The sequence below is a fragment of the Pogoniulus pusillus genome, chromosome 18 (assembly GCF_015220805.1).
Source record: "Pogoniulus pusillus isolate bPogPus1 chromosome 18, bPogPus1.pri, whole genome shotgun sequence".
Classification (NCBI taxonomy): Eukaryota; Metazoa; Chordata; class Aves; order Piciformes; family Lybiidae; genus Pogoniulus; species Pogoniulus pusillus.
The window spans coordinates 17,489,935-17,515,034 of NC_087281.1; the positions used below are offsets into that span (position 1 = coordinate 17,489,935).

At 39.0% G+C, this 25,100-nt stretch overlaps 1 protein-coding gene across 6 annotated transcripts in view; it reads left to right on the top strand.

Annotated features, from left to right (window-relative positions):
* MTR (5-methyltetrahydrofolate-homocysteine methyltransferase) overlaps positions 1–25,100 on the top strand; it is a 52,230-nt gene that overhangs the window by 8,187 nt on the left and 18,943 nt on the right. For 3 of the 6 annotated variants that reach the window (XR_010305582.1, XM_064158598.1, XM_064158601.1), the window contains exons 3-21: positions 2,294–2,383; positions 3,381–3,450; positions 4,545–4,637; positions 4,726–4,832; positions 6,083–6,142; positions 6,714–6,808; positions 11,302–11,402; positions 11,761–11,822; positions 12,825–12,892; positions 13,938–14,014; positions 15,224–15,336; positions 16,501–16,641; positions 17,294–17,479; positions 18,120–18,299; positions 19,255–19,371; positions 19,462–19,602; positions 23,297–23,386; positions 23,969–24,121; positions 24,680–24,787. Coding sequence is in view for 5 of the 6 variants with exons in the window: in XM_064158598.1 (XP_064014668.1) it covers positions 2,294–2,383; positions 3,381–3,450; positions 4,545–4,637; positions 4,726–4,832; positions 6,083–6,142; positions 6,714–6,808; positions 11,302–11,402; positions 11,761–11,822; positions 12,825–12,892; positions 13,938–14,014; positions 15,224–15,336; positions 16,501–16,641; positions 17,294–17,479; positions 18,120–18,299; positions 19,255–19,371; positions 19,462–19,602; positions 23,297–23,386; positions 23,969–24,121; positions 24,680–24,787 (2,052 nt within the window). In the remaining variant the exon portion in view is untranslated. Of the gene's footprint in view, positions 1–2,293; positions 2,384–3,054; positions 3,074–3,380; positions 3,451–4,544; positions 4,638–4,725; positions 4,833–6,082; positions 6,143–6,713; positions 6,809–11,006; positions 11,186–11,301; positions 11,403–11,760; positions 11,823–12,824; positions 12,893–13,937; positions 14,015–15,223; positions 15,337–15,545; positions 15,674–16,500; positions 16,642–17,293; positions 17,480–18,119; positions 18,300–19,254; positions 19,372–19,461; positions 19,603–23,296; positions 23,387–23,968; positions 24,122–24,679; positions 24,788–25,100 lie in introns of those variants that run through there. The other 3 variants (XM_064158599.1, XM_064158600.1, XM_064158602.1) reach the window with 3 other exon arrangements.

Below are 25,100 nucleotides of genomic sequence, written 5' to 3' on the forward strand. Positions count from 1 at the left end.
TATCTCTTCATCAATTTGGGCCGAGATGAATTGCCCTTTGGACACAGAATAGCTAGTCAGAATGGCAGTTAGCCAAACCTTACAATATTAGGCAAAGCCATAGGCTTCCTTTACCCAAATTTGGGAAAAGTCCAGGATTTGCCAGGGTCCTTAGACTTAGTGGCTCCAGGTTCTTTTGTCTTTCCTGCGCTTGCTTCTCTTGTGGAGCAGAAAAACATGTCTGGGCAAGCCAGGGTATGTATTAAGCCTATTTTGGGCCTGTCAGGCCTACCATGACACCCAGAGAATAAAATAGTCAAGGATTAATCATTAGGAGTTTGGAAACAAACTTGTGTTGCAGGTATTTGCAGGTCTTACTGTAATATCTGGAACATGTGAACAGCATTGCATCTAGTTGCTATTCAGTTCAAGCCTCACATTTCTTCTAGCCTTTCGTTGTTTTATTTATTAAAATTCTGTGGTTAAATTTATATAATTGGCTTACATTTGTTAATCTTGGTGTGTAATCTCCAGGTTTACATTCTAACTGTCAAGCTTTGAATTTTTGACTTATAAAAATTTCAAGGGAAAGTATTTATTGATTGAATTTAGTCCTTAGGCTTAAAATTCAGCTGTGGTGGTCATGAACCTTGGAATTTGTAATGGCATGTGACTTTAATCAGGTAAAATGGTTTAAAAGTTCAGTTTTCCAGTTTTGGCAGTGCAGTAGTGATGTGACTCGAGAATTGTGTATTGACTCAAAACAAGTGTCCTGCTGTCATCCCTTTGATAGCCAGTTGTAGGTGCTTTGAGACAACTGTATGGAAAGAATAAGTCTTTGGTGGTCCCCATATCTGCAGCAGCTTTTAGGTCAGGTGATTTCTGAGCCATGGAAGCTGACTTTTTATTTTACAGCTAGCTAGTGGTTATTTCTTATCAAAATTGCATAGAAGTTGAAATTATAGATGAAAATACTTCTACAAAGTAACTATAATCACTCTATAGGTCTGACTGTTGTATGGGGCATTTTTTAAAACTTCTTTTGGTTTAGCTGGTTTGGGTTTTGTTTATTTAATAGCTCAGTGAGTCAGATCTCACAGACATCAGTAACTTGAAAAGCTGGCTGTATCTTGTTTGGCAAATTAAGATTCCATGATAAGAGAGGTGATGAATTTTCAAAGGTACAAATGACCTTCTTGCTTTGAGCATCTTATTTCCTTCTGTGATGGTAGACAGTAAAGTCGAAGGGCTTTTGCCAAAGTTACAGATATGAACTAAACAAAAGCTTGTACACATCTGTACACATTTAACATTCTTCTTTAATCTAGATAATTTTCAGAAACTTCATTACTGGGTTATTAATGTACATGTAAGAATTAGTATATTTTCATATGGCTATTTATGGGTATTTCTGTATATATTGTGAGGAATTTAAAGAAGATGTATATTAGTTTGCAGCAAGTTCAGGTTATTTTCAGCTGTTATTTGGATCAAGACATTATTTGCCCTGTTGAACCTGCTGAGCTCATCTGCTTCTTACAGGAAAATCTTAGTGGTTTATGTTTAATGGCCCCATCAGTATTTTTGACTTCCTAGCACTTCAGATATCTTAATTTCTTTGAATATGCAAGGGTCATCTAAAGGTTAACCTGATCAAAAAGAGAAGTTAGGAAGGAAGGAGAGCAACCCATAGAGGTTATAAAAATGAAGACTAGAATCTACAGAAATATTTCAGTTTGAATTAATTTCGGTTTACTTCAGTGGGAATTAGACAATGAAAATGGAGCTGAAGACTCAGTTATTTTGTGAATCTAGGCCATTATTTAGAAAACAGAAGTGATTTGCACAAAATATAATGCTCTTAAGTTTGTTTTCTGTCTCACTATGCTCTTGTGCTGTACAGCTTCCTTCAGAATGTTTAAATTCTCTAATCCTCTGTTGTTTAACCAGTGCCTTTGCTAAGTCTGCCCACAGCAGCCCTTGCTTGCTGATGGCAATTGGACTACACCCAGGTATGTCCCTGTGCAAAAATACGGAATGTGCTCTGGCTGCAGGATTTGATGGCAGGAGGTCACTCTGTAAATCTCACCTGCTGACAGAAAGTGTGACTGACACTAAAGCTGCGAAAATTGGTTACATGGAATACTTCTGTTGTTTTGGCCACTGTGCCTTTGAGTGAGGCCTTCAGACTTTGCTTTGCATTAGATGAGCTGTGACTTTTTGTCAGCTGCATGAGACAAAGTAGTTGGGCTGCTTTCATTCCATATCTCAGTTCTGGAAGCTTTGAAGGATTTTTGTTGTTCATGCCTTGCAGGAATATTTGCTGTCGGGTGCTGACATCATTGAAACCAACACTTTCAGCAGTACCCGAGTTGCACAAGCTGACTATGGCCTTGAACATTTGGTAAGAATGCTAAACTATTTACACATTAAAATATTAATGACTTCTGTCTTTGCAGCCAAGATTAACGTAGTCTCAGAGTCCATTGATATTGTGTTTATTCATTGCATTTCTGCTTCTTGAGCCAGCGATGGGGTTGCAGTTCATTTCTGCTGCTGCGTGCGGTTGCATTTGCCCTATGTGACAGCCATACTATGCCTCTTATTGATGAAGGCACAGGCAATAATAATTTGTAAGTAAGTCTTCTGTATCAAAGATGCTTTCAAACTCACAATAATGATCCCAGGGTAAAATATGAAGTTTTCCAGGCAGAGGGAAGGAGAGAAGACATGCTGCTGAGCTGCTAGTGCTAGCTGTATCCACAGCAGGAAAGCTCCATGCAGGAAGGTAGAAAGGCATGGTTTTCTAAGTCACTCTCCTTTAAATACTTCATTTTGGAAGTCAAACTGGCCAATAGGCACTACCACCATTGTTCTGGCCAGTGAATTCAAAGCTTCATGCCTCATTTGACCATGCAGGCACATTGAAGGGCAGCACAAGATAGGTGACACGTGGTGCTAAGCCTCTAGCCCTCAAGGCTTTGCTCATGTAACTCAACTTCCCAGACCCACAACAGGAGGAGGAGCAAGGGCTAAACTGGTGTGGCAGGATTTATGCCCTACCAGAACACTTGAATAAAGAGTGAATTTAAAAGTAGACTATTTTTTTCCTCAAAGTCTAGTTCTTCAGCAGGATTTAATTAGTACCTTACAGAATGAAATTTTGTGATTAGCAGGTGTAGGCTGGGGCACATATGGAATGAGACCTGCTATGTAACTCTGTTAGTGAGATATGTAGAGCTGTTCCTTTTGAATTTTTGTAATAGCACCTGTATCTGTGTGGCTTAGGGAACCTTCAGAGTGTGCTGCAAGATACTGAATGGAAGTGTTGTGTTTATTTGAGGATGAGTTACGCTGTGCTGAACTAAAAGTTACCCAGCAATTTTCTGTGATTGTTCTAGGTGTATAAGTTAAACAGAATCTCTGCACAGGTGGCCAGAAAAGCAGCAGATGATGTAACTGCTCAGACAGGTAATATTTATCTTAATTTCTTACTCATTTGTGGGTTTGGTTGTATCATTTTCAGTCTTTGTAATGTTGCTAACTAAAGAATAGCTTGATGGTTTATGTCACAGGGACATAAACTACAGACATTCACATTCTTCTTTTTAGATACAGCAATTTCACATCTCTAATCATACAACACTAATTTCAGCATGTTTGTAGGATCTGTGTGTGTTGTGCAGGATGCCTGTTGTTTGCCTGCCTGTTTTGGACTGCTTGTAATACACGTCTTCCAGATGTGTTCTAGAGAAAATAAATTCAGCAGGGACTGTTAAAATTTGCTTAGGTTTGTATGATGCAAGCCTTTGTACTACCGAGTTAGGATAACTGATTGTAGGTAAACGTGGCTTATCAGTTAATCCTGTTGTAAGTCTTGTGGTGTGATTTTACACAGTAACTATTGAAATGTGTTTAGTTCATGACCATCTGTAAATATTCAGTATTTTAACTTCTGGGCTTTATGTGAGAGGGTTGAGGTGATTTACTCTGCTGTTGACAATGCTGTCTTTCAAAGACAAGTCATTTCTGGCACCAAACTGTATTTCAAGATAACCATGCTGCTGTTATCCACATAACGTGTTATTGATGTGATTCATAATATGCAAAAAAATGCTGAGATTTGAAGTAGCTCTAAAAAGTGAGATTATTAATGAATACATACCAGAATATTCTGATCAGATTATATAGAGAAAAGTACCAGGACAATTCTATGCTATCTATTTAAAGTAATGGAATGGAGCTTCCTGTGTCTGAGACATATGACCCTTAGAAGAAAAAATAAGCTAATTGTCTTTTTTAATAGATGTTCTTCTGTTTTGTGTATACACTAATCCTATCCAACAAGAAATTCAAAATGACAAGTTAGCTGTGCTGGGTAATCTTGTGCTGATCAGACTCTTGATTTGAGACAGGAGTTTCTTGTTTTGTAGTTCTTAATACCTGAATGATACACATTTCTCAGTGTTTACATTCATATGGCTATCAGTGTAAAAACAGAGGTAAATGATTTTATGTTTTTTTTTTATTTTATAATTGTTTTTTCTTTCTGTGTCTTGGTTTAGGAATGAAGAGATATGTTGCTGGAGCCATGGGTCCAACAAACAGAACGCTTTCTGTGTCACCATCTGTGGAGAGACCAGATTACAGGAACATAAGTATTTATAACCATCTAGTTATTTAACTTAGGTCATAGTCTTGAAAGAGATGCCTCCAGATGAAATTAACATAATCCCTATTTTACAGCTTTTGATGAACTGGTTGAAGCCTATAAGGAACAAGCCAAAGGACTTTTGGATGGAGGGGTTGATATCATGTTAGTGGAAACCGTATTTGATACAGCCAATGCCAAGGTGAGACTCATGGAAAAAAGGATACTCAGTAATACAAGTGTTTGATATACTACCTAAAGAAATTCAGTGTAGTACTCGTAAGAGTTGTCAGCTGCTGCTTACTAAATATATTGAAGGACTTTTCATATGAGAGCAAACAGGTGAAATGTGAGATGTTTTTTAGTCACTCTTTTCCAGAGTATTTCCTCTGCCTTTTAGCATGCAATGTTAGTGTCTATCTGACTGTCTCTGCCAGCTGTTTTCTGTTCCTAGAAGCTCTGTTGTATTGTGAAACGCCTTTTTCAGTGTTAGTATGTCTGTTCAAAGGATGCTTGAGGTCCACACTGGAGAGGGAATGTCTAGTGTCTGTGATCGAAGGCCTGAGAAGGCTTGTGAATCAGTCCTGTTAAAGTGTGGAGGTTTTGGGACCTCTGATATCAGCTTTGAAAAGAGCACTTGGGAGTAGAGGATTCAAAGGATAATATAGTAGGAATGAAATGTTGAAGTATGCCACAATTCCTGTGATTTTTGACACCTCTATCAAATAAATGCTCAGTGCAAGTGGTGGAATTAGGGCACTTAGAACTGTCTTGCAGTTTTATGTGGAAAAGTCTGGATGAATACTCAGACATTCATTAAGCTTTTGTCTTGGGCTGATTGATGTGTGTAGTGGCATGACTTGCACTTTGCAGATATCACCAGATGTGATGAAAATTTGGCTAGGATCCTATAGGCTTAATGTGGTGCTGAGGTCATGTTTGCATGCCACTTTCTTACTGTAAGGAAGCAGGTAATTTTCAGGACTTCCCAAGGGTTCACTGCAGTTCTTGTGTGGTTAGGATCCTTTGCAGGACATTTAAATAGATTCAAAGGCAGTGAATGTGTACTGAGAATACTGCATAAAACCATGTTTGGAGTGGCAGTTGTGCTGCATGTGTACATGCTGACATGACTTGAGTTTCAGAGTAGTCTTGATCATAGTTGGTTACCCTATTGTACTTCCTTTGCACTTCTTACCAAAATGTGTTTTGGAACATTTGGAAGATGTTAGTGGTAAGGGTGAAACTTTTTGAGTGTAGTTAAGTTCTCACAGGCCATTTGAGGTAGCAAGTTCTACAGATACAGTTTTTAAAGAAATATCAACAACAACAAACCCAAACAAAACCAAACCAAGCAAAAAAAATAACAAATCAGCAAACCCAGACAAAGAAACAACAAACTGAAGAACACCTGAAACTTCCATTAATATTTTGCAACTACTTCTTCTATAGGCAGCTCTTTTTGCACTCCAGACTTTGTTTGAGGAAGATTACACTCCCCGACCCATATTTGTAAGTATTATTTCTTTAATATGTTATTTATATGTAATCTCCACATGTGAACTAGCTAAGATGTCAGTGGGTTATAATGTTTTGAAATCAAAGATAGGAGTCTTCAAAATATGCTTTTGTCATATGATTGTGAAAGGAAGAACTCTTAATGTGAAAAGCTCTGTGAAATCTGCTTTGGATAGTTCTGTTCAGTTTATCAATCTGAAGATGAAGGAATGACTTTATTCCAGGGTGTGTTCATTCATTTCCACAGAAAGAGGTCTGATAATTTTTTGGGTTTGGGTTTGCTGTCTTAATATTAAAAAGAACCAGTGCTTTAAGGATGAAATTAAGCAAACTTTGTCACATTTTGAAGTGGAATATGAATGGCTGTTTGAAGTCAGAAAAGATTTGTCTAACTCCATATTTGTTCTTGGACTTACTTTTTTTTTTCTGACAGTCATGTATTTGTAGGAATGAATATAGAAAAAAAATAAGCTTGTTTTGAAAGTTCTACTATATTCTTAGAGTCTTCTGCAGTTTGCAGCCCTGTCTGTGATCTGCAGTTTCTGTCTGTTCAATTGATGTTTAGGTTTCTGGAACCATTGTGGATAAGAGTGGGCGTACCCTCTCAGGCCAGACAGGAGAGGCATTTGTGATTAGTGTTTCCCACAGCAACCCACTTTGGTAAGGAAATGTGTCTTTCTGAAGTAAGTTATCTGTAGATTTTGATTATTTTCTATTTTAAACCCTTGCTTGCAGCTGAATGAAAGCTGTAGTAACTGGGATCATGTGATCACTTAATCACATGTATTGCTAATGTGTTCTGCTAGCATTCCCTCAGCAGAAATTTTGTTTCCAGGGAAGCTGAATTTTTAAAATGCTGCTCTAAATAATCTAGAGTTTTGTGTTTGCAACAGCCACTGAAATCACAGTTTGGTCAAAGGATTAAAAAAAAATATCTGGAATTGTAGTTTGGTATCATTTACAGTCTCAGAGCGTGCAAAGGACTGATTTCTTGTATGAACAGAGCCTGCATCTTTCTTAGAGGGAAGCAGTGCCAGCTCAGAATGTTTCAGGGTGGCTTGAAAGAGCAAATCCTGAGGTTTTGTTCCACTGTTCTTTTTACTGAACTCTTACAAATCTGTATATATTCCCTGAGTGTTTTTCTCAAGGATGTGAATTGTTGTTTTGAGAGGTCCTGATGCCTCCATTTTCTTGTGTTCTTTTCTGTTCATGCAGAAAAGTTGAAACAAGTACGAGTTTAGGATTAGTGAAAGTGCATACTGTGGCAGATTTGGTCATTGTGCAATGTTTTGCATGTTACTTTGAATACCCTGTTCAACCTCCTTGCTTCCTCACCATTTCTTCTCTGTCATTGAGTCTTCATGCCAAAACTTAACCTAGAAATAGATGGCGCTTCCTAAAATATTCTAACATAAATCATATAGTTTGCAGTTAGCACTGCTTGCCATGCATGTTGTGGTGAGCCACTGCATGTTTTTACAAGAAAATTCAAGCTAAAGTGGGCAATCTGTCATCTTGGTAATAGGAAAACAGAAGTCTGCATTCACAGCTTTCCTGACTACCCTTGAGGGCTTCACTTTACCAGACCAGGCGGTGCTCCAGAAGTGACATATGGAGCCTCTTGGAACAGGGTGGTAGTTGACTCCTTCTCTCAGCATCACAGCCTGGTGATCCATATTTGGCATGAGTCTGTCTAAGATAATCTTGCTTATAACTCTCTTGCCTCTCAAGGGGAGAGAAAGGCACTGTAGCACAAATGGAGAATTTATTAAACCATATTTCATCAAAGCTCTCTTATGGTTCTGAATGCTTGGGGCTTGTGTCTCATCTATGCAAAGGCTATACACTGTGCAGCACTGTGGCAGAAAGGTTTTAGTTTTGGAGCAGATTGTGTTTAATGTTTCTGTTGCCAAATTGATAGAGAGTGGCTAACTTCAGGGTTGTGAAAAAGCTGTTAAGTAGCAGTATCCTAGGGATCATGTTATATGTGTTCCCGTATTTTCATTTGGTTTTGTATGTACTGTTTAGTGATGGTTGTCTTTTAGTTCAGTTTGAATCCCTCCCCTAAAAAGTGTGTGCATTGTGTCCTATTGATTGCATTGTGTCCTGTTGATTGCAGCTGAGAAACTCATGAACTGTGTGCTTGATAAGTGCAGAAAGATATGTGGCAGGCTGCTTTCTATGAAAGGTGCTCAGATATGGCATGGATTCCTTTTGTGTTATTTTGGGTCCTGTTGTTTCTACTGTGGTAGCATTAAGAAGACATAATCTGAGTTTAGGGCTGTGTTTGTTCTGATCCCAAGGGTGCTTTGCAGACTTAGCTTCCTCAAGAGCTGATGTGTGATTGCTGTGAAGAAATGAGCAAGGGAGGGAGGTCGTGTTTAAGATGAGGATGTGACAGTTATTACAGTAGGATTGTAGAGACAGTGTACCAGCAACCTGATTCAAGGCTTCTGGCTACTGGCCGCAGAAGCTGCTTTTTGTTTCTGAATGACTCTACATTGCTTAGTTTGACATGGCAGTTTTGAAAGAGAGAATGCTTGGATCCTGTCAAGTTAGAACATCAAGAAGTACTTTTGGTATGCTGGCTGCTTTTACAGTATCTCCCTGGTAAGGGGAGGTAAAGAGAGGAATGGCAGGTCAGTTTATACTGAGAACCAGAGACCAGTAGAAAGGATGAAACTGCTTAATGCAGGAGAGAGCTTAAAAAGGTATGGGGAGTGTGAGCTGAAAGCTTGTAAAGTGAATGACAGTAGGAAATACATTCATCTGCATTTGATAAGGACAATCTCATTAACCATTCTTACTTTGCTCTGCTTTGAAAATCCTGGGGGAATGAACCCCCACTTTGAAATAAAATTCCAGAACTTCATTGCTGTGGTTATGTATTTCCTGTGCACGTTGTTTTTATCCAGGGGACCATATGAAGGATTTAACTGTATATAAACACCGGATAGGGAAATGAAAATAAAAGGGGTTTTCTGTTTAAACAGAATGGCTCATATGAGATACATTAGAAAAAGCACTCTAGAGGTAGAACTGGCTGTTTGATAATGTTGTAGGTTAAGGGTTAACTCTTGTACCAGCTCTTCCCAAGAGGGTTGCAAGTCTGTCCCAAGGGGGAGGCATTGAATGTTGTAATATGTTATTCCATCTTTTTTTCCTGTATAATCCTTATATAAGAAGCAGACCTTCTGGTCAGCTCCCTCTTGGCTCCTGCGTTTGCTTTTGCTGTGGGAGGGGAGACTTTGCTGCTGGCCAGGAGCTGTGAGCTGTGTGGTGAGACCTGGTCCATTGGCCCAGCCCTGAGTGGGGTGCCTAGGGTGTGGCTGATTCTGGTGGGTTTGTGTATATCTGTGTGTGTATATATGCATATATTCTGTTTACCTTACTACCTTTTGTACTTTGTTTACTATTGTCAATACTACTTTTATTAGCTTCCAATTCTGTGCAAGTGTTATTATTTACTCCTTTGGAGTAAATTCTACATGCTGTCCTGAGCTGGAATTTCAAACCAGGACAAAACTTACCGGTGCCCAATGTGGGGCAATTGAGTGGGGCAGCTGAGCCCAGTGACTCCTTCCACTCCTCCAAGCGAAATACACAGAATAAAAAACCCCCAAACCAGCATAAAAGAGAAAGCCAAAACCAGCAGCTGACTCCTTTCTGCTGCCTTGCCTGCAGAAAAGAGACCGCACACAAGAAACCAGAACCCAGAAACAACAACCAGAACAGGAAGCCTCCCATGCTGCAGTCTGAACTTCTAGCCCCATAATACCTTGCTCCAGTTAGCATGTTAATTTTTGAAGCTAGCATGACTGTATGAATAACAGCAGCAGGTTCAACTCAATCCATAACATTTAAAAAAATTGATATATGTCTACCCTTCCCCCAACCAAACCACACCTAAGCTATTGGAAGAAGTTTGTGTATCATTTGGTTGTGTTACATAACTGTAATCTTGAAGGCCACAGTTTTGGATGTTGCTGGGAGTGCTGTGTATCTGAAGGATTTGTCATTCGGTTCAACACATGAAGTTGGCTTCAAGTATTTATTGCTATTACTTATGCAGTTACCAGGCCCATGCCTACCCCTTGGAAACAAGAGAGAAGTCAAAAATCATTTTGTGCACTGAGTCCTGTGCAGGGCTTTATTGCTTTTGACTTTGCAAAACTAACTGGGCATATGTGCACTTTATTAACTTACCTTTGAGGCAGCATCTGTGATTCAGATGGGAGATGTGGTTGTTATCCATTGCTGTTTCAGTGAGTTACCTTGCATCTTGTCTGAGACTGTTTTTCCAGGAAAGGCAACAACTTTTTTACATCCACTTCTAGCAGTGCTGTGAGCACCTTTTGAGGTTTGCAGTGTTTTTGAGATGGTTTTGAGAATGATAGAGAGAGACCAGAAATCATACATACAAGATCTCTTACACACTTTCTGAAAGAGAAATTTCCCTTTTTAATATCAATGTAGGCAAATTGAGTGCAGGTCACATTTATGTGCCAGTCATTGAACAATAAAAAGCATGATGGTACCTTGCATACTGATAAAATTGAGAAGCTTCTTCAGGTAAAAATGCTTCTGCTGTAGTGCTGTCTTGGTCATTAAGATATAGCAGGTGCAGTTGCCCAAGCTTAGTGCTGCCATAAGGCATCTTGGAGGAAACACTTGGTTTCTTTCAAGGCTGACATAAGTACCATTTAAGAGAAAATAATGAGGTAATGGCTTGAAGCATGTCTTGCTTTTTCCAACCTTTTCTTGCGTTTCTTGTAGCACAAGGCTCCCTTCCAGTCTCTCATTCTCATTCCACTTGTTCTCTCTCTTACCTTGAAAATACAGAGCTGTCGTGTTGCTGCAGTTGCTGTCAAAATGCTGCCACTTCCCTCCTGGATTTTGAAATGAAATCTTGGTTTACTGTTCCCAATTCAATTCAGTCCAGCACCCTTCGTTCTTGCATTTTTCTTCCACCCAAGAGTTCTCTTTTTGCACAGTCTTGCTGTGTTGATGATGATGATTAAAGAAATTGGAAACCAGGTTGGTTTTGTTGTGGATGATGGCAGGTATTAGCAGTTGCCAGCACTAACATTTGTCTGGTTTGTTTGTAAAAGGTGTTTTTACCTCCAAATAATTTTTGACATTTTGTTTTTCAGTATTGGCCTAAATTGTGCTTTAGGGGCAGCTGATATGCGACCATTCATTGAAACAATTGGAAAGTGCACAACAGCATACATCATCTGTTACCCCAATGCAGGTGTGTGGGTGAAGGTGTTACTGTGCTTACAGGCAGATCAAATGTAACTAAACCTTTGCAGCCCATTAGCACTAACAGTTGAAATAGCTTAAAAAGATGGGTTTGGTTTGTTTGTTTGTTTGATTGATTGTTTACTAGGAGAAACATGTTAAGACTATTTTAAACTGCTGAAAGTAACTTTTTTGTTCTATGCACAGTGCTCATTTGCCTAATTAATACTCTATTGAGTAATGGTTGCAAGGGTGATGAAGCATTTTAGTCCTCACACAAATGTAGCTACTTTAAATACGTCTTTTATGTAGTTCTGTTCTTATGGACTTTAAACAATTTGTAATGTTAGAAAAAATTATGTTTCAAGGTCTTCCCAATACTTTTGGTGGTTATGATGAAACTCCAGAAGTGACTGCCAAGCATATAAAGGTATGAAGTATTTGTTGTGTGTCATATAGAATCATAGAATAGTTTAGGTTGGAAGGGACCTCGAAGATCATCCAGTTCCAACTCCCAGCCAAAGTCAGGGACACCTCCCACTAGAACAGGTCACTCAGTGCCTCATCCAACCTGGCCTTGAACACCTCCAGGGAAGGAGCATCCACAGCCTCCCTGGGTAATCTGTTCCAGTGTCTGGCATATTAGTAGACTGGAATTGTTTGCTTGTGTTTTGTGCACAATTCTTAAAGTTTTGTGTTGTTTTGTTTTTCCTTAGATGGTTCTGTATGTAATTTTGATTTTTTTATAAGGAATTTGCTGAACAATACTAATTTGAGATATCAGGTTATGGAAAAACTCTGAAAGTCTTAATTATTGTCTTGTTTTATGCAAAATAGCTTTCCTGCTTGATCTATGGATGTTACTCATTTACACTTCTGGGTTCATATCTTTACATTCTAGAATTATTGAAAAAGCTGCGTGGCTTTTATGAACTTAAGAGAATTTTTACAGATTTGTGTGTACAGGAACTACTGATGGTACTAGTGTTCTACTGGAGGCTGTCCTTCCACGTGACATTTGATCTCTGCAAGACAGAGAACTATCTGGCTAAACTTGCAGTTTGTCAGTGAGAATGCAGTATCTGATGCATGTTAATTCCTTCTTATAATACAATATGACTTGTCCTTTATAACTCACCCAAGTTTTCACCTGGGACTTCAGTGTAAAATAGGCCAGTTTAAAATGTAATTTCCTAAAAAGTAGGTGTTGAAATTGCTGGTTAGCCTTGGGAATCCACATCTCAGGACAAATCCAAAAGAGAAGAAATAGTGCCAACTGGTTTGTAACAGCTTTTTTTTGTTTGTCTTGTGATCCTCCTGATTGCTTAGCACGTGGAGGAAAATAAACTCAAAATAACCTAAAGGTATTTTCCCCCCCACATACATATCTATATATATTTCTTTATTAACTCTTTTTCCCTTACTTGTGCAGAGTTTTGCATTGGATGGTTTGGTCAACATAGTTGGAGGTTGCTGTGGTACTACACCAGCGCATATCAGGTACCTCATGAGCTACGACTTTAGGTACACTGGGGAACTGATTAAGTGCTGCTTCTGTAGAGCACTTCTGTGGCCTGTCTCAGAGTCTCCTGAAAAGGTGGATCATATGAATACCAATAGCAGTGAAAGCCAAGTGCAGTATATGGAGTAGAAAAAAACTGTCTTTCATAGGCATGTGTAATGCAAAATGAGAATGGGTAAAGGCATTGTTCAAACTGGAATTATGCCTCTGCTCTTTTGTTATCTCAAATTGTTTTGGAACTATTCCTCCCTTTTTACCACTGGATAGAATAGACTTCCTGTTTCTGCTACTGTAGCCATACGTTCTTCTTTCTGGTGCTCCTAGTGAAAAAGTGAAACTTCATGTGTCCTTTGCTGGTAGAGGAAGGGAAGGAGTGAGGATGTTGTGGGGGAAATGTTGGAAAACATCTAGGAAAGGTGCTGGTGCTAGTCTTGGCCAGTCAAAAGGAGCTTTCAATCTTTCTCACTGAAAGCAGGTCAGTGGGAAAATCTCTGCTTTTCACCTGGGCTTGGAAAAGAAGGAGCCCTTGTGAGCTATTTACAGACTGGAAAGAGGTAGTGTGTGACCATGTAGATGACACTGTGTGTTGCTCCTGACTGGGGCAAGGAGAAAATGAACATAACACCACGAGTCATTCCAGTATCTGAGAAACATATCTCAGCACTGAACAATGTTAGTCACTTTTATTCTTGCTGCAGTCATCAGCAGTTGCTCAACTCAGCAAATGATGACTAAGGTAAGAGCCAACGTGGTTGAGAACTGTTTCTGATACTCATCAAGTATCCCATTGGCACAGTATCTCACATTGTATATTTGCTTTGTGCATTCCCTACAAATAGCTCTGATAGTCTTCTGGGAGCATATTTTTGCTTCAGCTACACAAAGTTGAACTAACTCATTAGTCTTGTCAGCTACAAGGCTAAATTTGAGCTATAGATCTGTGTCCAGTGTATTCTGTTTGAGTCTTGTCTGGTATGGTTTCATTTTGATAAAACTCTTTGTTCTCTACTTTCTGTAACTCAGGAAAATTGCTGAAGCTGTGAAATTCTGTAAGCCTCGTGTTCCACCTTCTCTCTCTCAAGGATACATGCTGCTGTCAGGTAAAACAGTGCAACAGTTTGAACTTTATAACTCATGCAACCTACCTTTATAAATGTATTTGCAGTTTTATCTCTGGAGATATTCAAGAACTGTCTTGATGCATTTCAGTGTGATCTGCTCTAGGGGATCCTGCTCTGGCAGGGGGCTGGACCAGATGATCTTTAGAGGTCACTTCCAGCCCCTGACATTTCATGATTCTATGATTCTCCTGATCAGAATGGCACTAGGACCTAAAGCCAGCAAGGTTATGGATGTTTACCTAGAGCTAAATCTTACTTCTTTAGCCAAAGTATTGATAGAACATTTTATTACAGTCTTGTATAATACAGCCACACCAGCATATTTTACACTGCATTCTTAGCCATTTTCTAATGGTAAATGAGTCTCTTTATCCTCACTTTGCAACAGGAGGAGTGTCAATCACAGAGAGATCAGATAATTTGACTGTTGGTGGCAGAGCAGGGATGAGATCCTAGTTCACATGCTGTGAGAGAGCTGTCCTGTGTCACCTCAAATGCCAGTCCAGTTGTACTGGGATACTGTTCCAGCAATATATGCAGGTCTAGAATGTATTTTAGATCTGTATGTTCCTCAAGCAGGCCTTCTTTTAAGCCTTTAAGACGTCTATCCAAATAAAATAGTACCTTCTCTTTGGTCTGGTATGCTAATCTCAAATTCATATTGGCTTAGCATAAATTAAATAAACCATGGTTGGCCTGTGTTTTCATGGATTAGTTTAGTCTGTTTTGTAAAAGCTCATTTGCTTCTCAGTAGCCTACTATGCAAGGGGTTCCTCTTAGCTTGTGTCTCTGAACATGGGTATGTGGTTAGGAGCTGTCTTTGTGAGTCAATTCATTTGGCTTCTCTGGTGGTAGTAGTCACGAGATAATGTGGTAGCTGAGAGAGGAAGGCATGTATGTGCATGCACATAGATGGACAAACTGGCTGTCATTTTCCATGGATCAGGTAAATTATTGACTGTCATTGAGGAAGGACAGAAACCTTTGGCATATATGTTAGAAGTTGTTTCACTGCATTCTTTGATAGTTGCTTGTTAGATTTGTGCACATCATGATGTGCTGAGAAATTGCTGTTTTTAAAGAGAAAGATGCCTCTTACAGTTTAGAAAAGGGACTTGGTCTTTAGTATAAACAGTGGGGTGTTTTCTTCTCTGCTTTTACAAATGTGTTGAAAAATGTCTTTTTAAGGTCTGGAGCCATTCAGGATCGGACCATACACCAACTTTGTTAATATTGGCGAACGCTGCAATGTTGCAGGCTCACGGAAGTTTGCTAAGCTCATCATGGCAGGCAACTATGAAGTAAATACTCTAACAATAATCTTTATAACTGATGCTCTGAATTTCCATTACTCCACTGCACTGTGTTGTTAATTTTTTGGGGTTTTTTGACAAGTGCTACAGGAATCATTACTTTTCATTTTGCATCAAGATATATATATATGATGATGATAGCTTAAGAAATGTCCTGGTCTGTGCTGTATCTAGTGATGATTCTACAGAGGAGAGAGGAGGGAATGTAATCTCTCCTTTCTCTCCCTTCTCCAATCCTGATTATGGTTGCATCTAATCTTTATATATCTGATCACGGGCTCCAGCATGCTACATGAGAGTTGCTGCGGAGAAGGGCGCTTGGAAGGTAATTGCTTTCTTCAAACAGCTGCAAGAGAGAAATGAAAAGGCTGTGAGGCTCATTCTTCTGTAAATTGTTACTGTAACATTCAAACAAATAGTAGAGTGATATTTCTGGAGAGCTGATGCTCTGTCCCAGAACTGCTGTTCTAGTTGATACAAACAAAATTGCCTTTGTTTTTCAGAAAGTCTGACTCTTAAGCTCTTGGAAGTCATGAAGTAAGATACGCCTGTTAAATAATGAGATCTTTAAGCACAGGTTGTTAGGGACTGTGAGCAACTAAAAATCTCAGTCTGCAGATTGACAAAACCAAAAAAGCAGACAGCCATGGGTGTTCAGGTAATTTTGCAGAATGGGTGGAAAAATTCAGTATTTCCTTCTTAGCACTTGGTGATTATTCTACAGCTGGAAAAAAGTGGCAAACAACCTCTAAAAATTAAGCCCTCTGTGTTATAAAACAGCAGAACTTGTGATGCAAGACCCTTATGTCATATCATCACAAAGACTGTTTTCCTGTATTCTTGTGCTGTCAGAAGTCCTTCTTACCAGGCAAATCTTTAAGTTGTTCAATTGAACATAAGACCAACTGTCTAAAATCAATGACACTACTTGCATGTTAGGTATCTGGTGTCATATTTTGGTAAACAGATTAGTTAGCAGTTGTGCCACGCTAACAACTTTATCTTGTTGCACATCACAGATAACTTCTTTGTTTTCTTACAGGATGATGTATTTTTTTTTCTGAATGCTTATTTTGAAGTGAAATGTTATCCTGAGAACGGCTAGGCTTTTTTCTGCTGACTGTTGTTTTGGTTTTTCACTTTCTTCTTTAGGAAGCCCTGAGTGTGGCCAAAACACAAGTTGAAATGGGAGCCCAGATTCTTGACATCAATATGGATGATGGGATGCTGGATGGCCCTGCTGCAATGACCAGATTTTGTAACTTGATTTCTTCAGAACCTGATATTGCAAAGGTTGTTATTGCATCACAACACAATGAAGAACTTTTTATTGAGTTGGAAAATGTTCAGGAAATTTTGATACTGATTTATTAAGTAACCTGTTTAGGTGCTTAATAGGCAGATGTAGGTGTCCTCCAAGAGGAGAAGGTACTGTAATAGGTAAGGCCTTTGGGAGAAACAGCTTTTAACATCATTTGTCTTGCTTCAGCTAAATATATGCCAGTTGTTTTCACTGGCTAGAAAAGGTGATTGCAGGTTCCTTTTGCAGCAGTTATGAGCCATAACCTATATATTGGCAGTGCATAATGACATTAGTTTCCATGAACTTAAAATTGGTGTGGATATGGATTCCTATGGATAGATTTAAAAGATGCTTCTGCAATGTGTATTGTCTAAAAATGAGTGATTCAAAACCACCAGACTATACAGAAAGAAGTAGAGGCCTCTGTATGATGGGTGACGGAGTTGCCATAGAAGCTCTTGAATTGGATTTGTTATGAATTTTGCATTTAAAGCAAAGTGAATCTACAAATACTGGAAACTTTCTATTCATAAATATTGATTCATGTCTGTACATTTTTATGTCCAAATGGGTGAAGAGCGTGTGGACCTCTAATTCATATCTTGTATGTATTCCCTTGGCTTACTCCTCTATTATTTGCAGGTGCCATTATGCATCGACTCTTCAAACTTTTCAGTGATTGAAGCAGGTTTGAAATGTTGCCAGGGGAAATGCATTGTTAACAGCATCAGTCTGAAGGAAGGTGAGGAGGACTTTCTGGAGAAAGCAAGGAAAATTAAGTTGTATGGAGCAGCTGTGGTTGTCATGGCTTTTGATGAAATTGGACAGGTAAGCATTATTTTAACAGAGAGGTATTTTTCATCTGAAGTGCAAAGCTTTTTAACTCTCGTGCCAGACAAAGTTGTTTTATTGACATGGATGACTCAAAAAGGTCTGTATAGTCTTAGCAGTTTTCAGCTCTGGTGTGTAAGTATTTCTTATGCTGCTTACATTTGAGGAATGCAAGTACTGCTCTAAGCATAGCTCTGCTAGTACAAGAGTGTGTTTCTTGCTATTCAGCCATGCTGAACTCTTCCTTCTTAGAAGATTTTTCTTGTTCAGAAACTGAATTTTGCATGAGAGTGGAATCTATGCTAATTAATTTGATTATTTCAAAACTCACTAATTAAACTTTGCATAGAATGATGGAATATTGGAGAATAAAATGCATAGCTCTTTGTCCACTGATGTAGTCACTGCATCATAAAAAATAACCAAATTGGTCAGGCAGGACTTGCCTTTGGTAAGGCCATCCTCCTTGTCCTCCGTGTGCCTTTGCACAGCTTCTTAGATGGTCTGTTCCATGATTTTCCAAGTTATGGGAAGTAAGTTACTCTTGAATCACTGTGCAGCCATAAGTGATCTCTGGAGAGGGGTTTTTGTGTGTGTTTTCTGTAAGGTTCATGTCAGAATTCTTCTTCTTCACTAGGCAACAGAAACAGAAACCAAGATTGCAATCTGTTCGAGAGCGTATCACCTCCTTGTGGAAAAAGTGCAGTTCAATCCAAATGATATAATATTTGACCCTAACATATTGACCATAGGAACTGGAATGGAAGAACATAACCTGTATGCTGTCAATTTTATAAATGCTACCAAAACCATAAAAGTGAGTTGTAAGCTTATGTTAATTTGAAGTGTTTTGCTGAGATTATTTAAAACTCAAACCACCACAAAAGAGATAAACGCTCCCCACCCCCAAACAACAGCAACAAAAGTACTGCTTCAAAATGCACATTTTAAAGCAGCAAGGAGGACTCTCTGTGAAGTGCAGCCATTCCCCAAAACAGATGTGTTTTCAGTAGAATTTCAAATAATTGATAAATATGTTTCAATACATTATCTCTTCTGTAAACATACTACACCAGAGACAGCAATCATATTTATGTTCTAGCTCAAAGGACCTTTCCGAATGTGTGTCAAAACTGCCTTTTTAAGTTACTGAAACTTCTGTTACTGTGAAAGGGCTTTTTTAATGTAGCTAAAATGTTTGCAAAGAAGAACAGCAGTGAAGATCATCACCTGAGTACAGCCAGAGAAGCTGTACTGTTGTATTTTTTTCACAGGGCAGCTTGATTGGTCTGGAAATGTTGAGTTTTGGACACACCACAGGCTATTTTGTCACCACAGGGATTCTGGAAGGGAGGCTACACCCTTAGATTTAGCTGCTCAGCGACAGCCTGATCTTGAGATACACAAACAGGCAGGTTGGCTGCTCCTATTTCCAGAAGAGGGGATGAGAGAGACATAAGTAGGTCTACATGGGGATAATCTGGAATGCTGCTTGGGAGGACTGATAGTAGTACCTATGCCTATGGAACTCATGATAGCTGCTTACAGGTGATTATGCTGGATTTTTCCGTTTACTTGTGTCTTTTTCCACAGACAATTGAATTGCTTTTTCTGAATTTGAGTAGCTAGAAGGATCTGCAACAGGGAAGAGAGAAAGAGTGCATAGCCAATGCACTGTAGCCCAGCTGCCCACTGTCTTATGGATGAAATGTTTTGTTTAGGTTTTCTTTTTTGGAATACAGTGTCTAGAAATCTGTGTGCAATTCTTGTAGGAAACACTGCCAGGAGCCAGGATTAGTGGAGGCCTTTCCAATCTATCTTTCTCCTTTCGAGGCATGGATGCCATTCGAGAAGCAATGCATGGGGTGTTCCTTTACCATGCAATTAAGGTATGGTGTGCTTTGGGCTTCCATATGTTTGCACTTGGCAGATGAGCCTTGGTTGCAGGACTCTATGATCTTTTTAATTTGGTTTTTCAGTGCGGCATGGACATGGGAATTGTGAATGCTGGGAATCTGCCAGTGTATGATGATATCCACAAAGAATTGCTACAGCTGTGCGAGAATCTCATTTGGAATAAAGATCCTGATGCAACAGAGAAGCTTTTACATTATGCTCAGGTATTTTTTTAATCTCTGAATAGTATTTAGCTTAATACCGCCCTGCTGATGACAAGGAGAACAACCTATAACGTGCATGTGTCTAACACTGGGTTGTAGAAGTTACTAATGCTACTACAAGTGGTTCAGTTGTCAATATAGAACAAAATGTGAGCTCTGTGACAAATTGAGTCTCTCTGAATTCATAGGTGCCTTAAAAAATCTTGCAAAGATTAAGGTTCTTCAGGAGACCAAGCTGCATAGGCATGCTTTGTAAAAAAAAAGGCAAACAGATCCAAACCCAGTAAGTGACTCAACCAAACTTCCTCTCCAAACAAACAAACAAAACAAATATCAATAAAAAAATCCCAAAGAAACAGACTAAAAAAAACTCCAAAATCCAGAAAGGGCAACCCACAGCCAAAGGAAGCCTTTGTGCTGCAACTTATTTGGCAAGTGCAGTGAGGGAAACAGAGTAAACCTCTCTCTCTCTCTGGTAGTAATGGTTTGCTTAGAGTGTGTGTAAAAGTAATTGCTTGTGGTTCCTAGCTGTGCTAGTGTATGTAACTGATGCCAAAAGCGAGGATCAGCTATTCTGTGTTTTTGAGATGGTGATAAAAGCTGAAGATTACACATCTTAAGTTTTCCAAATCATCAGCCATAAGATGATTAGTAACATCTTTCTGAGATAGATTGCTCTTAGATTTAAGTGTATAAGCAGGTTTGTATGCGTGTTTTTTAGCTCCTAGAGATACTACATCTCCATACAGCTTCATTTGGTTTGTAGTTTACCCTATGGTGGTGTGTTTTTAGGAATAATGGCAAAATGTTGATAACTGATACAGGACTCTCCCTACTCTTAGTGCCTAAGTAATTCTTCTGGGACTGATCTTGTCTGTAAAAGCAGAGTTTTACCATTAGGGTGTTCAGTGTTGCATAAAGGGGAAGATAAAAAAGAATGGGAATTAGAGATTGCTTCAGCAGTGTTTCTGAAGAAGACAGAATGTGAATTTAAATGAGGCATGAAAAGAAGAAATGGAAGTGGATGATGACTCCTGCTGGGGCTAAAAAGTTTGGGAAGCCATTGTTGGAATCCCAACTCTTGTTCATGGTGGTGATTTTGCTGTGAGATTAAATGAGCTCCCAACTGCAAAAAAGGTAACTCTTGATTCGATACAGCTTTAAAAGCTCTGTTAAAAATTAATAGAAAATACTGCAACTTTTAGGTTTTCACTGGAAGTAAGCATCTGATTTGAGTTTCATCTTGGCTCTCAAAAAAATGTGAGTCAAAATAGATAGTCTCTTAGAACCAATGAGAGAAGTTACACAGAGTTTTGGAGTTGGAGGCATATTTCAAAATACTTACTCAGACCTTCCACTAATGTAGTGGAATTCAACGTCTCTAAGTTCTTTTGTCTAAAATTGTTGGGTTATCAAATGTAAAAAGTGTTTTCTTTAGTCAGTAATGCATATCTTCTTTTTACTTCAAATTGCTGCACAAAGAACATTAGAATATGCAGTCCCATTTCAAGTTTCACACCACTAATAGAGCGCCATTGAAGTTTCTTCCTTGCCAGATGCTTGAGTGCTAATTCTGTGGGGGGAAAATGAGAGGAACTTAATACTAACATATTTAAGAGTCTTTATTTGAGCTTTGAGGTAAAAAAATAAAATCCCACACCATTTTCCATAAAGTATATAGCTGCACACATTCTCAAACTGGAACTTCATTCCGTTGTGGCAAAGGGAGTTGTTCTTCCAGAGGCAGGTTTTTTAATCCTCTGCATGCACTATAACCATCTTGCTTTTAAAGATCACAGAGTCATAGAATGTTTTCAATTGGAAGGGACCTTAAAGATCATCTAGGTCCTGCCATGGCTAGGGACATCACCTGCTAGACCTGGTTGCTCGAGGCACCATCATCCAACCTGACTTTCCAGGCTTGGAGCCTTCACAGCTTCACTGGGCAACCTGTTCCAGTGTCCCCACCACCGTTGTGGAGAAAAAATTCTTCCTGATGTGTAATCGAAATCAAATTTCTTCCACTCTGAAGCCATTACCCTTCACCCTGTCACTGCATGCCTTTCTAAAAAGTCCCTCTCTAGTTCCTCTGTAACCTTCTTCAGCATTGGAAGGCTGCTATAAGGTCTCCCTGCAACCTTCTCTTCTCCAGACTGCACAGCCTTAACTCTCTCAGCCTGTCTTCATAAGAGAGGGGCTCCACCCTCTGATCACCTTCGTGGCCCTCCTCTGGACACACTTTAACAGTTCCATGTCTGTCTTGTGTTGGGGGCTCCAGGGCTGGACACAGTACTCCAGGTAGGATCTCAACGAGAGGGGAGTAGGAGGGGAGAATGTCCTTCCTCAGTCTTCTGGCCACACTGCTTTTGATGCAGCCAAGGATACATTTGCACTTATGTTTCATGGTGTTACCCTAAATGTTTGCTTTCCTCTTGCTCCTTTAAGAAAAGGTAACCTGAGTAGGTATTTGTAGAGAAACAATAGGTTTTTTGTGGCAATACACAAATTGTTTCCAAAAGCACAGCTGCAGGGCTCAGCTCAGCCAGCAATAGACACACCCATAAGAGGGAGACTTCAACCTTCATCTCATGAGTGATTTACCTTTTTTCTTTTTTCAAAAATCATCTAAGAGGAAAAACTACCTTGGGGCCCTATTTTGTAAGTCACTGTACAGTTCCAAAGTGAATGACAAACTCTGCTTAAAAGAACTTGCAGTCTAAAGGACTAGAGAATATGAGTAGGGAAAAAGAAAAGGAATGAGTAAAGCAGTACCAGTATTTATGACTCATCCCTTGCATAACCAGCAGGTGGTTAAGTTTTCCATATGTGTTATGGCAGAGATTAGTTCTCTCTGAAGAATAATCTAGTGGCTCTGTCTACACAGTACTTGCTGCTGTGGTCTGTGCATGCCTACTTTACAGCTTCATGGATTATTTAGGTTGGAATGGTTCCCTTGCTAACATTTCTGGACAGATACGAAGGAGCATTTGGTGCACTCAGAAGTATAGGAGCTGCCTAAGTACTGGAAGATACCAGATTATGTTGAATGGCTGAGGAAGGAAATGAAATTACTTGCCCAAATTGCAGTGGTTAAAGTGATAGGGTAATAGTTCAGGAGTCTTCCTGGGGTGGATGTTTACAAACTTTCTTGCATTTTGAAGCCATTTTGGCCTTTACCTGCTTAGTAGAAGGGAGTGGGTGTGGGGCAAAGAGAATATATGGGGGTTTGGGACAACCTCTGTGCATGAGAAATGATAGTTCTGTAGGCCACCTGATAGAAGACACATCTGTGGTGTGGAATAACTTGAAGTGTTCTATCAGAAACTGAACTAGTGCCAAATGAATGAGAATCAAATTACGTTCCCAGAAGTAAAACCCTTAAGGTTAATAATTTCATCATTGTTGAGAGCATGAAAATTATTAAATTGCTCCTTCTTTTTTGTCTTTCCTTTTTCCATTTTTAAATTCATTCTGTGTTTTAATTTATTCTGTGCATTGAGGTACAAACTTTTAGGGATGTGGAGCTCGCTAAGTGTCTGTGTAACACTAAACGTCATGGATGTTTACAATATGATTAGCATGTACCTTTTGAATAATCTAAATTATTTTATGGGTCAGTATGTGAAATTATCTTCACTTTTCTAAAAGCAAAGTTTGTAGCTGTACTTGGTGCTTCTATGGGTTGTCTTTTCAGAATCACGCTGAAGGAGGAAAAAAGATTGTCCAGACTGATGAGTGGCGGAAAAGCTCTGTGGAGGAAAGGCTGGAATATGCTCTCATAAAGGTGAACCTCTGCTGAAAACTCTACTATCCATAATCTCAGAAACTTGATCTCAGTTCAGACTTCAGGGGAAAATTTTGCTTCAAAAGTATCTTCCAATTGCCATTCTTTTAGAAGCTATTAATTAATATATTTAACTTCAATAACAGGAGAAATTGTGGTTATTTCACCACAATTTTTGCCAGTTGAAGTCTTTGACCTTTATTTTTCTAGTATTGGTAGAAACATGTTAGTTTTACTTTGTAGCACAACCAGTTGTACTTTCTAGGGTTTGGGTGCGGGGTTGTGTTCTTTAACAGCACTGCACTAAGTGGCACTAAGTTTAGTTTCTTTTTCCTTATGACATGGTTAAGAAAACCACACACACCTGTTACTGCTGGGGACTCTTGCTTTGATTATATGCCTACAAAGTGTTTTGCTTCATGAGAAAAGCTATTTTAAATGCACCTTTGAGGTATCCTTAAAGACTAGCACTATTTAAAGTATCTCCTGGTGCTTTCATTGAGATTTTTTTAGAGGAGAGGGCATTTAAGTAAAAGCTGTATTTCTTGGAAGTTAAAAGCTTCTCTGTTGTTCTTTATCCAGGGTGTTGAGAAGTATGTCACTACAGATACAGAAGAAGCAAGATTAAATCAGGAAAAATATCCTAGACCTCTAAATGTAATTGAAGGGCCTTTAATGAATGGCATGAAAATCGTTGGTGATCTTTTTGGTGCTGGAAAGATGTTTCTGCCTCAGGTAATGAGAAAATTATGTCATATATTTTCCTATTTTTGCAACATCTAGCATTTTGAAATGAAACCAAAATATTCATGCTGACTGGTTGTTTTTTTTTCAGATATAGCACATGAATTGTGAAAATTCAGGTGCTGCTGAGAAGCAGCAGTACTTTTTCTTTACTTTGGAACTTTATGTAGTTTCAAATGTTTGGTTTGTTTCTTCTTGTGTTTTTGCTTTATTTGAACTGCAGTTATAAGTCTGGGCCTGGGACAAAGAGCAAGAGATTAAAAACATCTGACTAAGAATTTCTGTATTTAGCACCTTCCAAATCTAGGCCTGTCTGTAGCTTCCAGTTCTGTTGTGAGTGGTCCAAGAGACTGCATTGTAAAGCAAGGGTCATGTGTGATCCAATAGGACCAGCAGACTGCTACCACAGAAAACTCTGCAAAGCTGGAATCTGGTTTGGCAAATGAAGTTTTGTTTGTTGTTTGAATGGGTATAAAAGAAAACTAAGAGAAATCATAGCCTATTGATATGTTGAATGTCTATTTTACCACCCTGTTTTTGTCTATGCAGGTGATAAAGTCTGCTCGAGTTATGAAGAAAGCAGTTGGCCACCTTATTCCCTATATGGAAAAAGAAAGAGAGGAAAGGAGAGCTCAGCGAGGCAGCACAGAGGAAGAGGCAAGACACAGTCCTTTATGCTGTGACTTCTTCATAAAATGCCATGACAAATATGTCAGTTATTTTCTGCTGGTGACAACTATTCAGCTTTCATGCTGAAGACTTGATGCAGTCATATGGAAACAAACATAATTTGAAGTAGGACAAAAATTCATAAAGTGCAGATTTTGTGGAACTCTGCTTGATGTGTGCCTAAGCTGTTGTCACAAGTTTCCTGAAGAATACCATAAGCCATTGTAGACCCATGATACCAACATTACTTCGTTTTGGTTTTGTAGACATAAAATTGTAGTATAACTTATTCACAGTACTT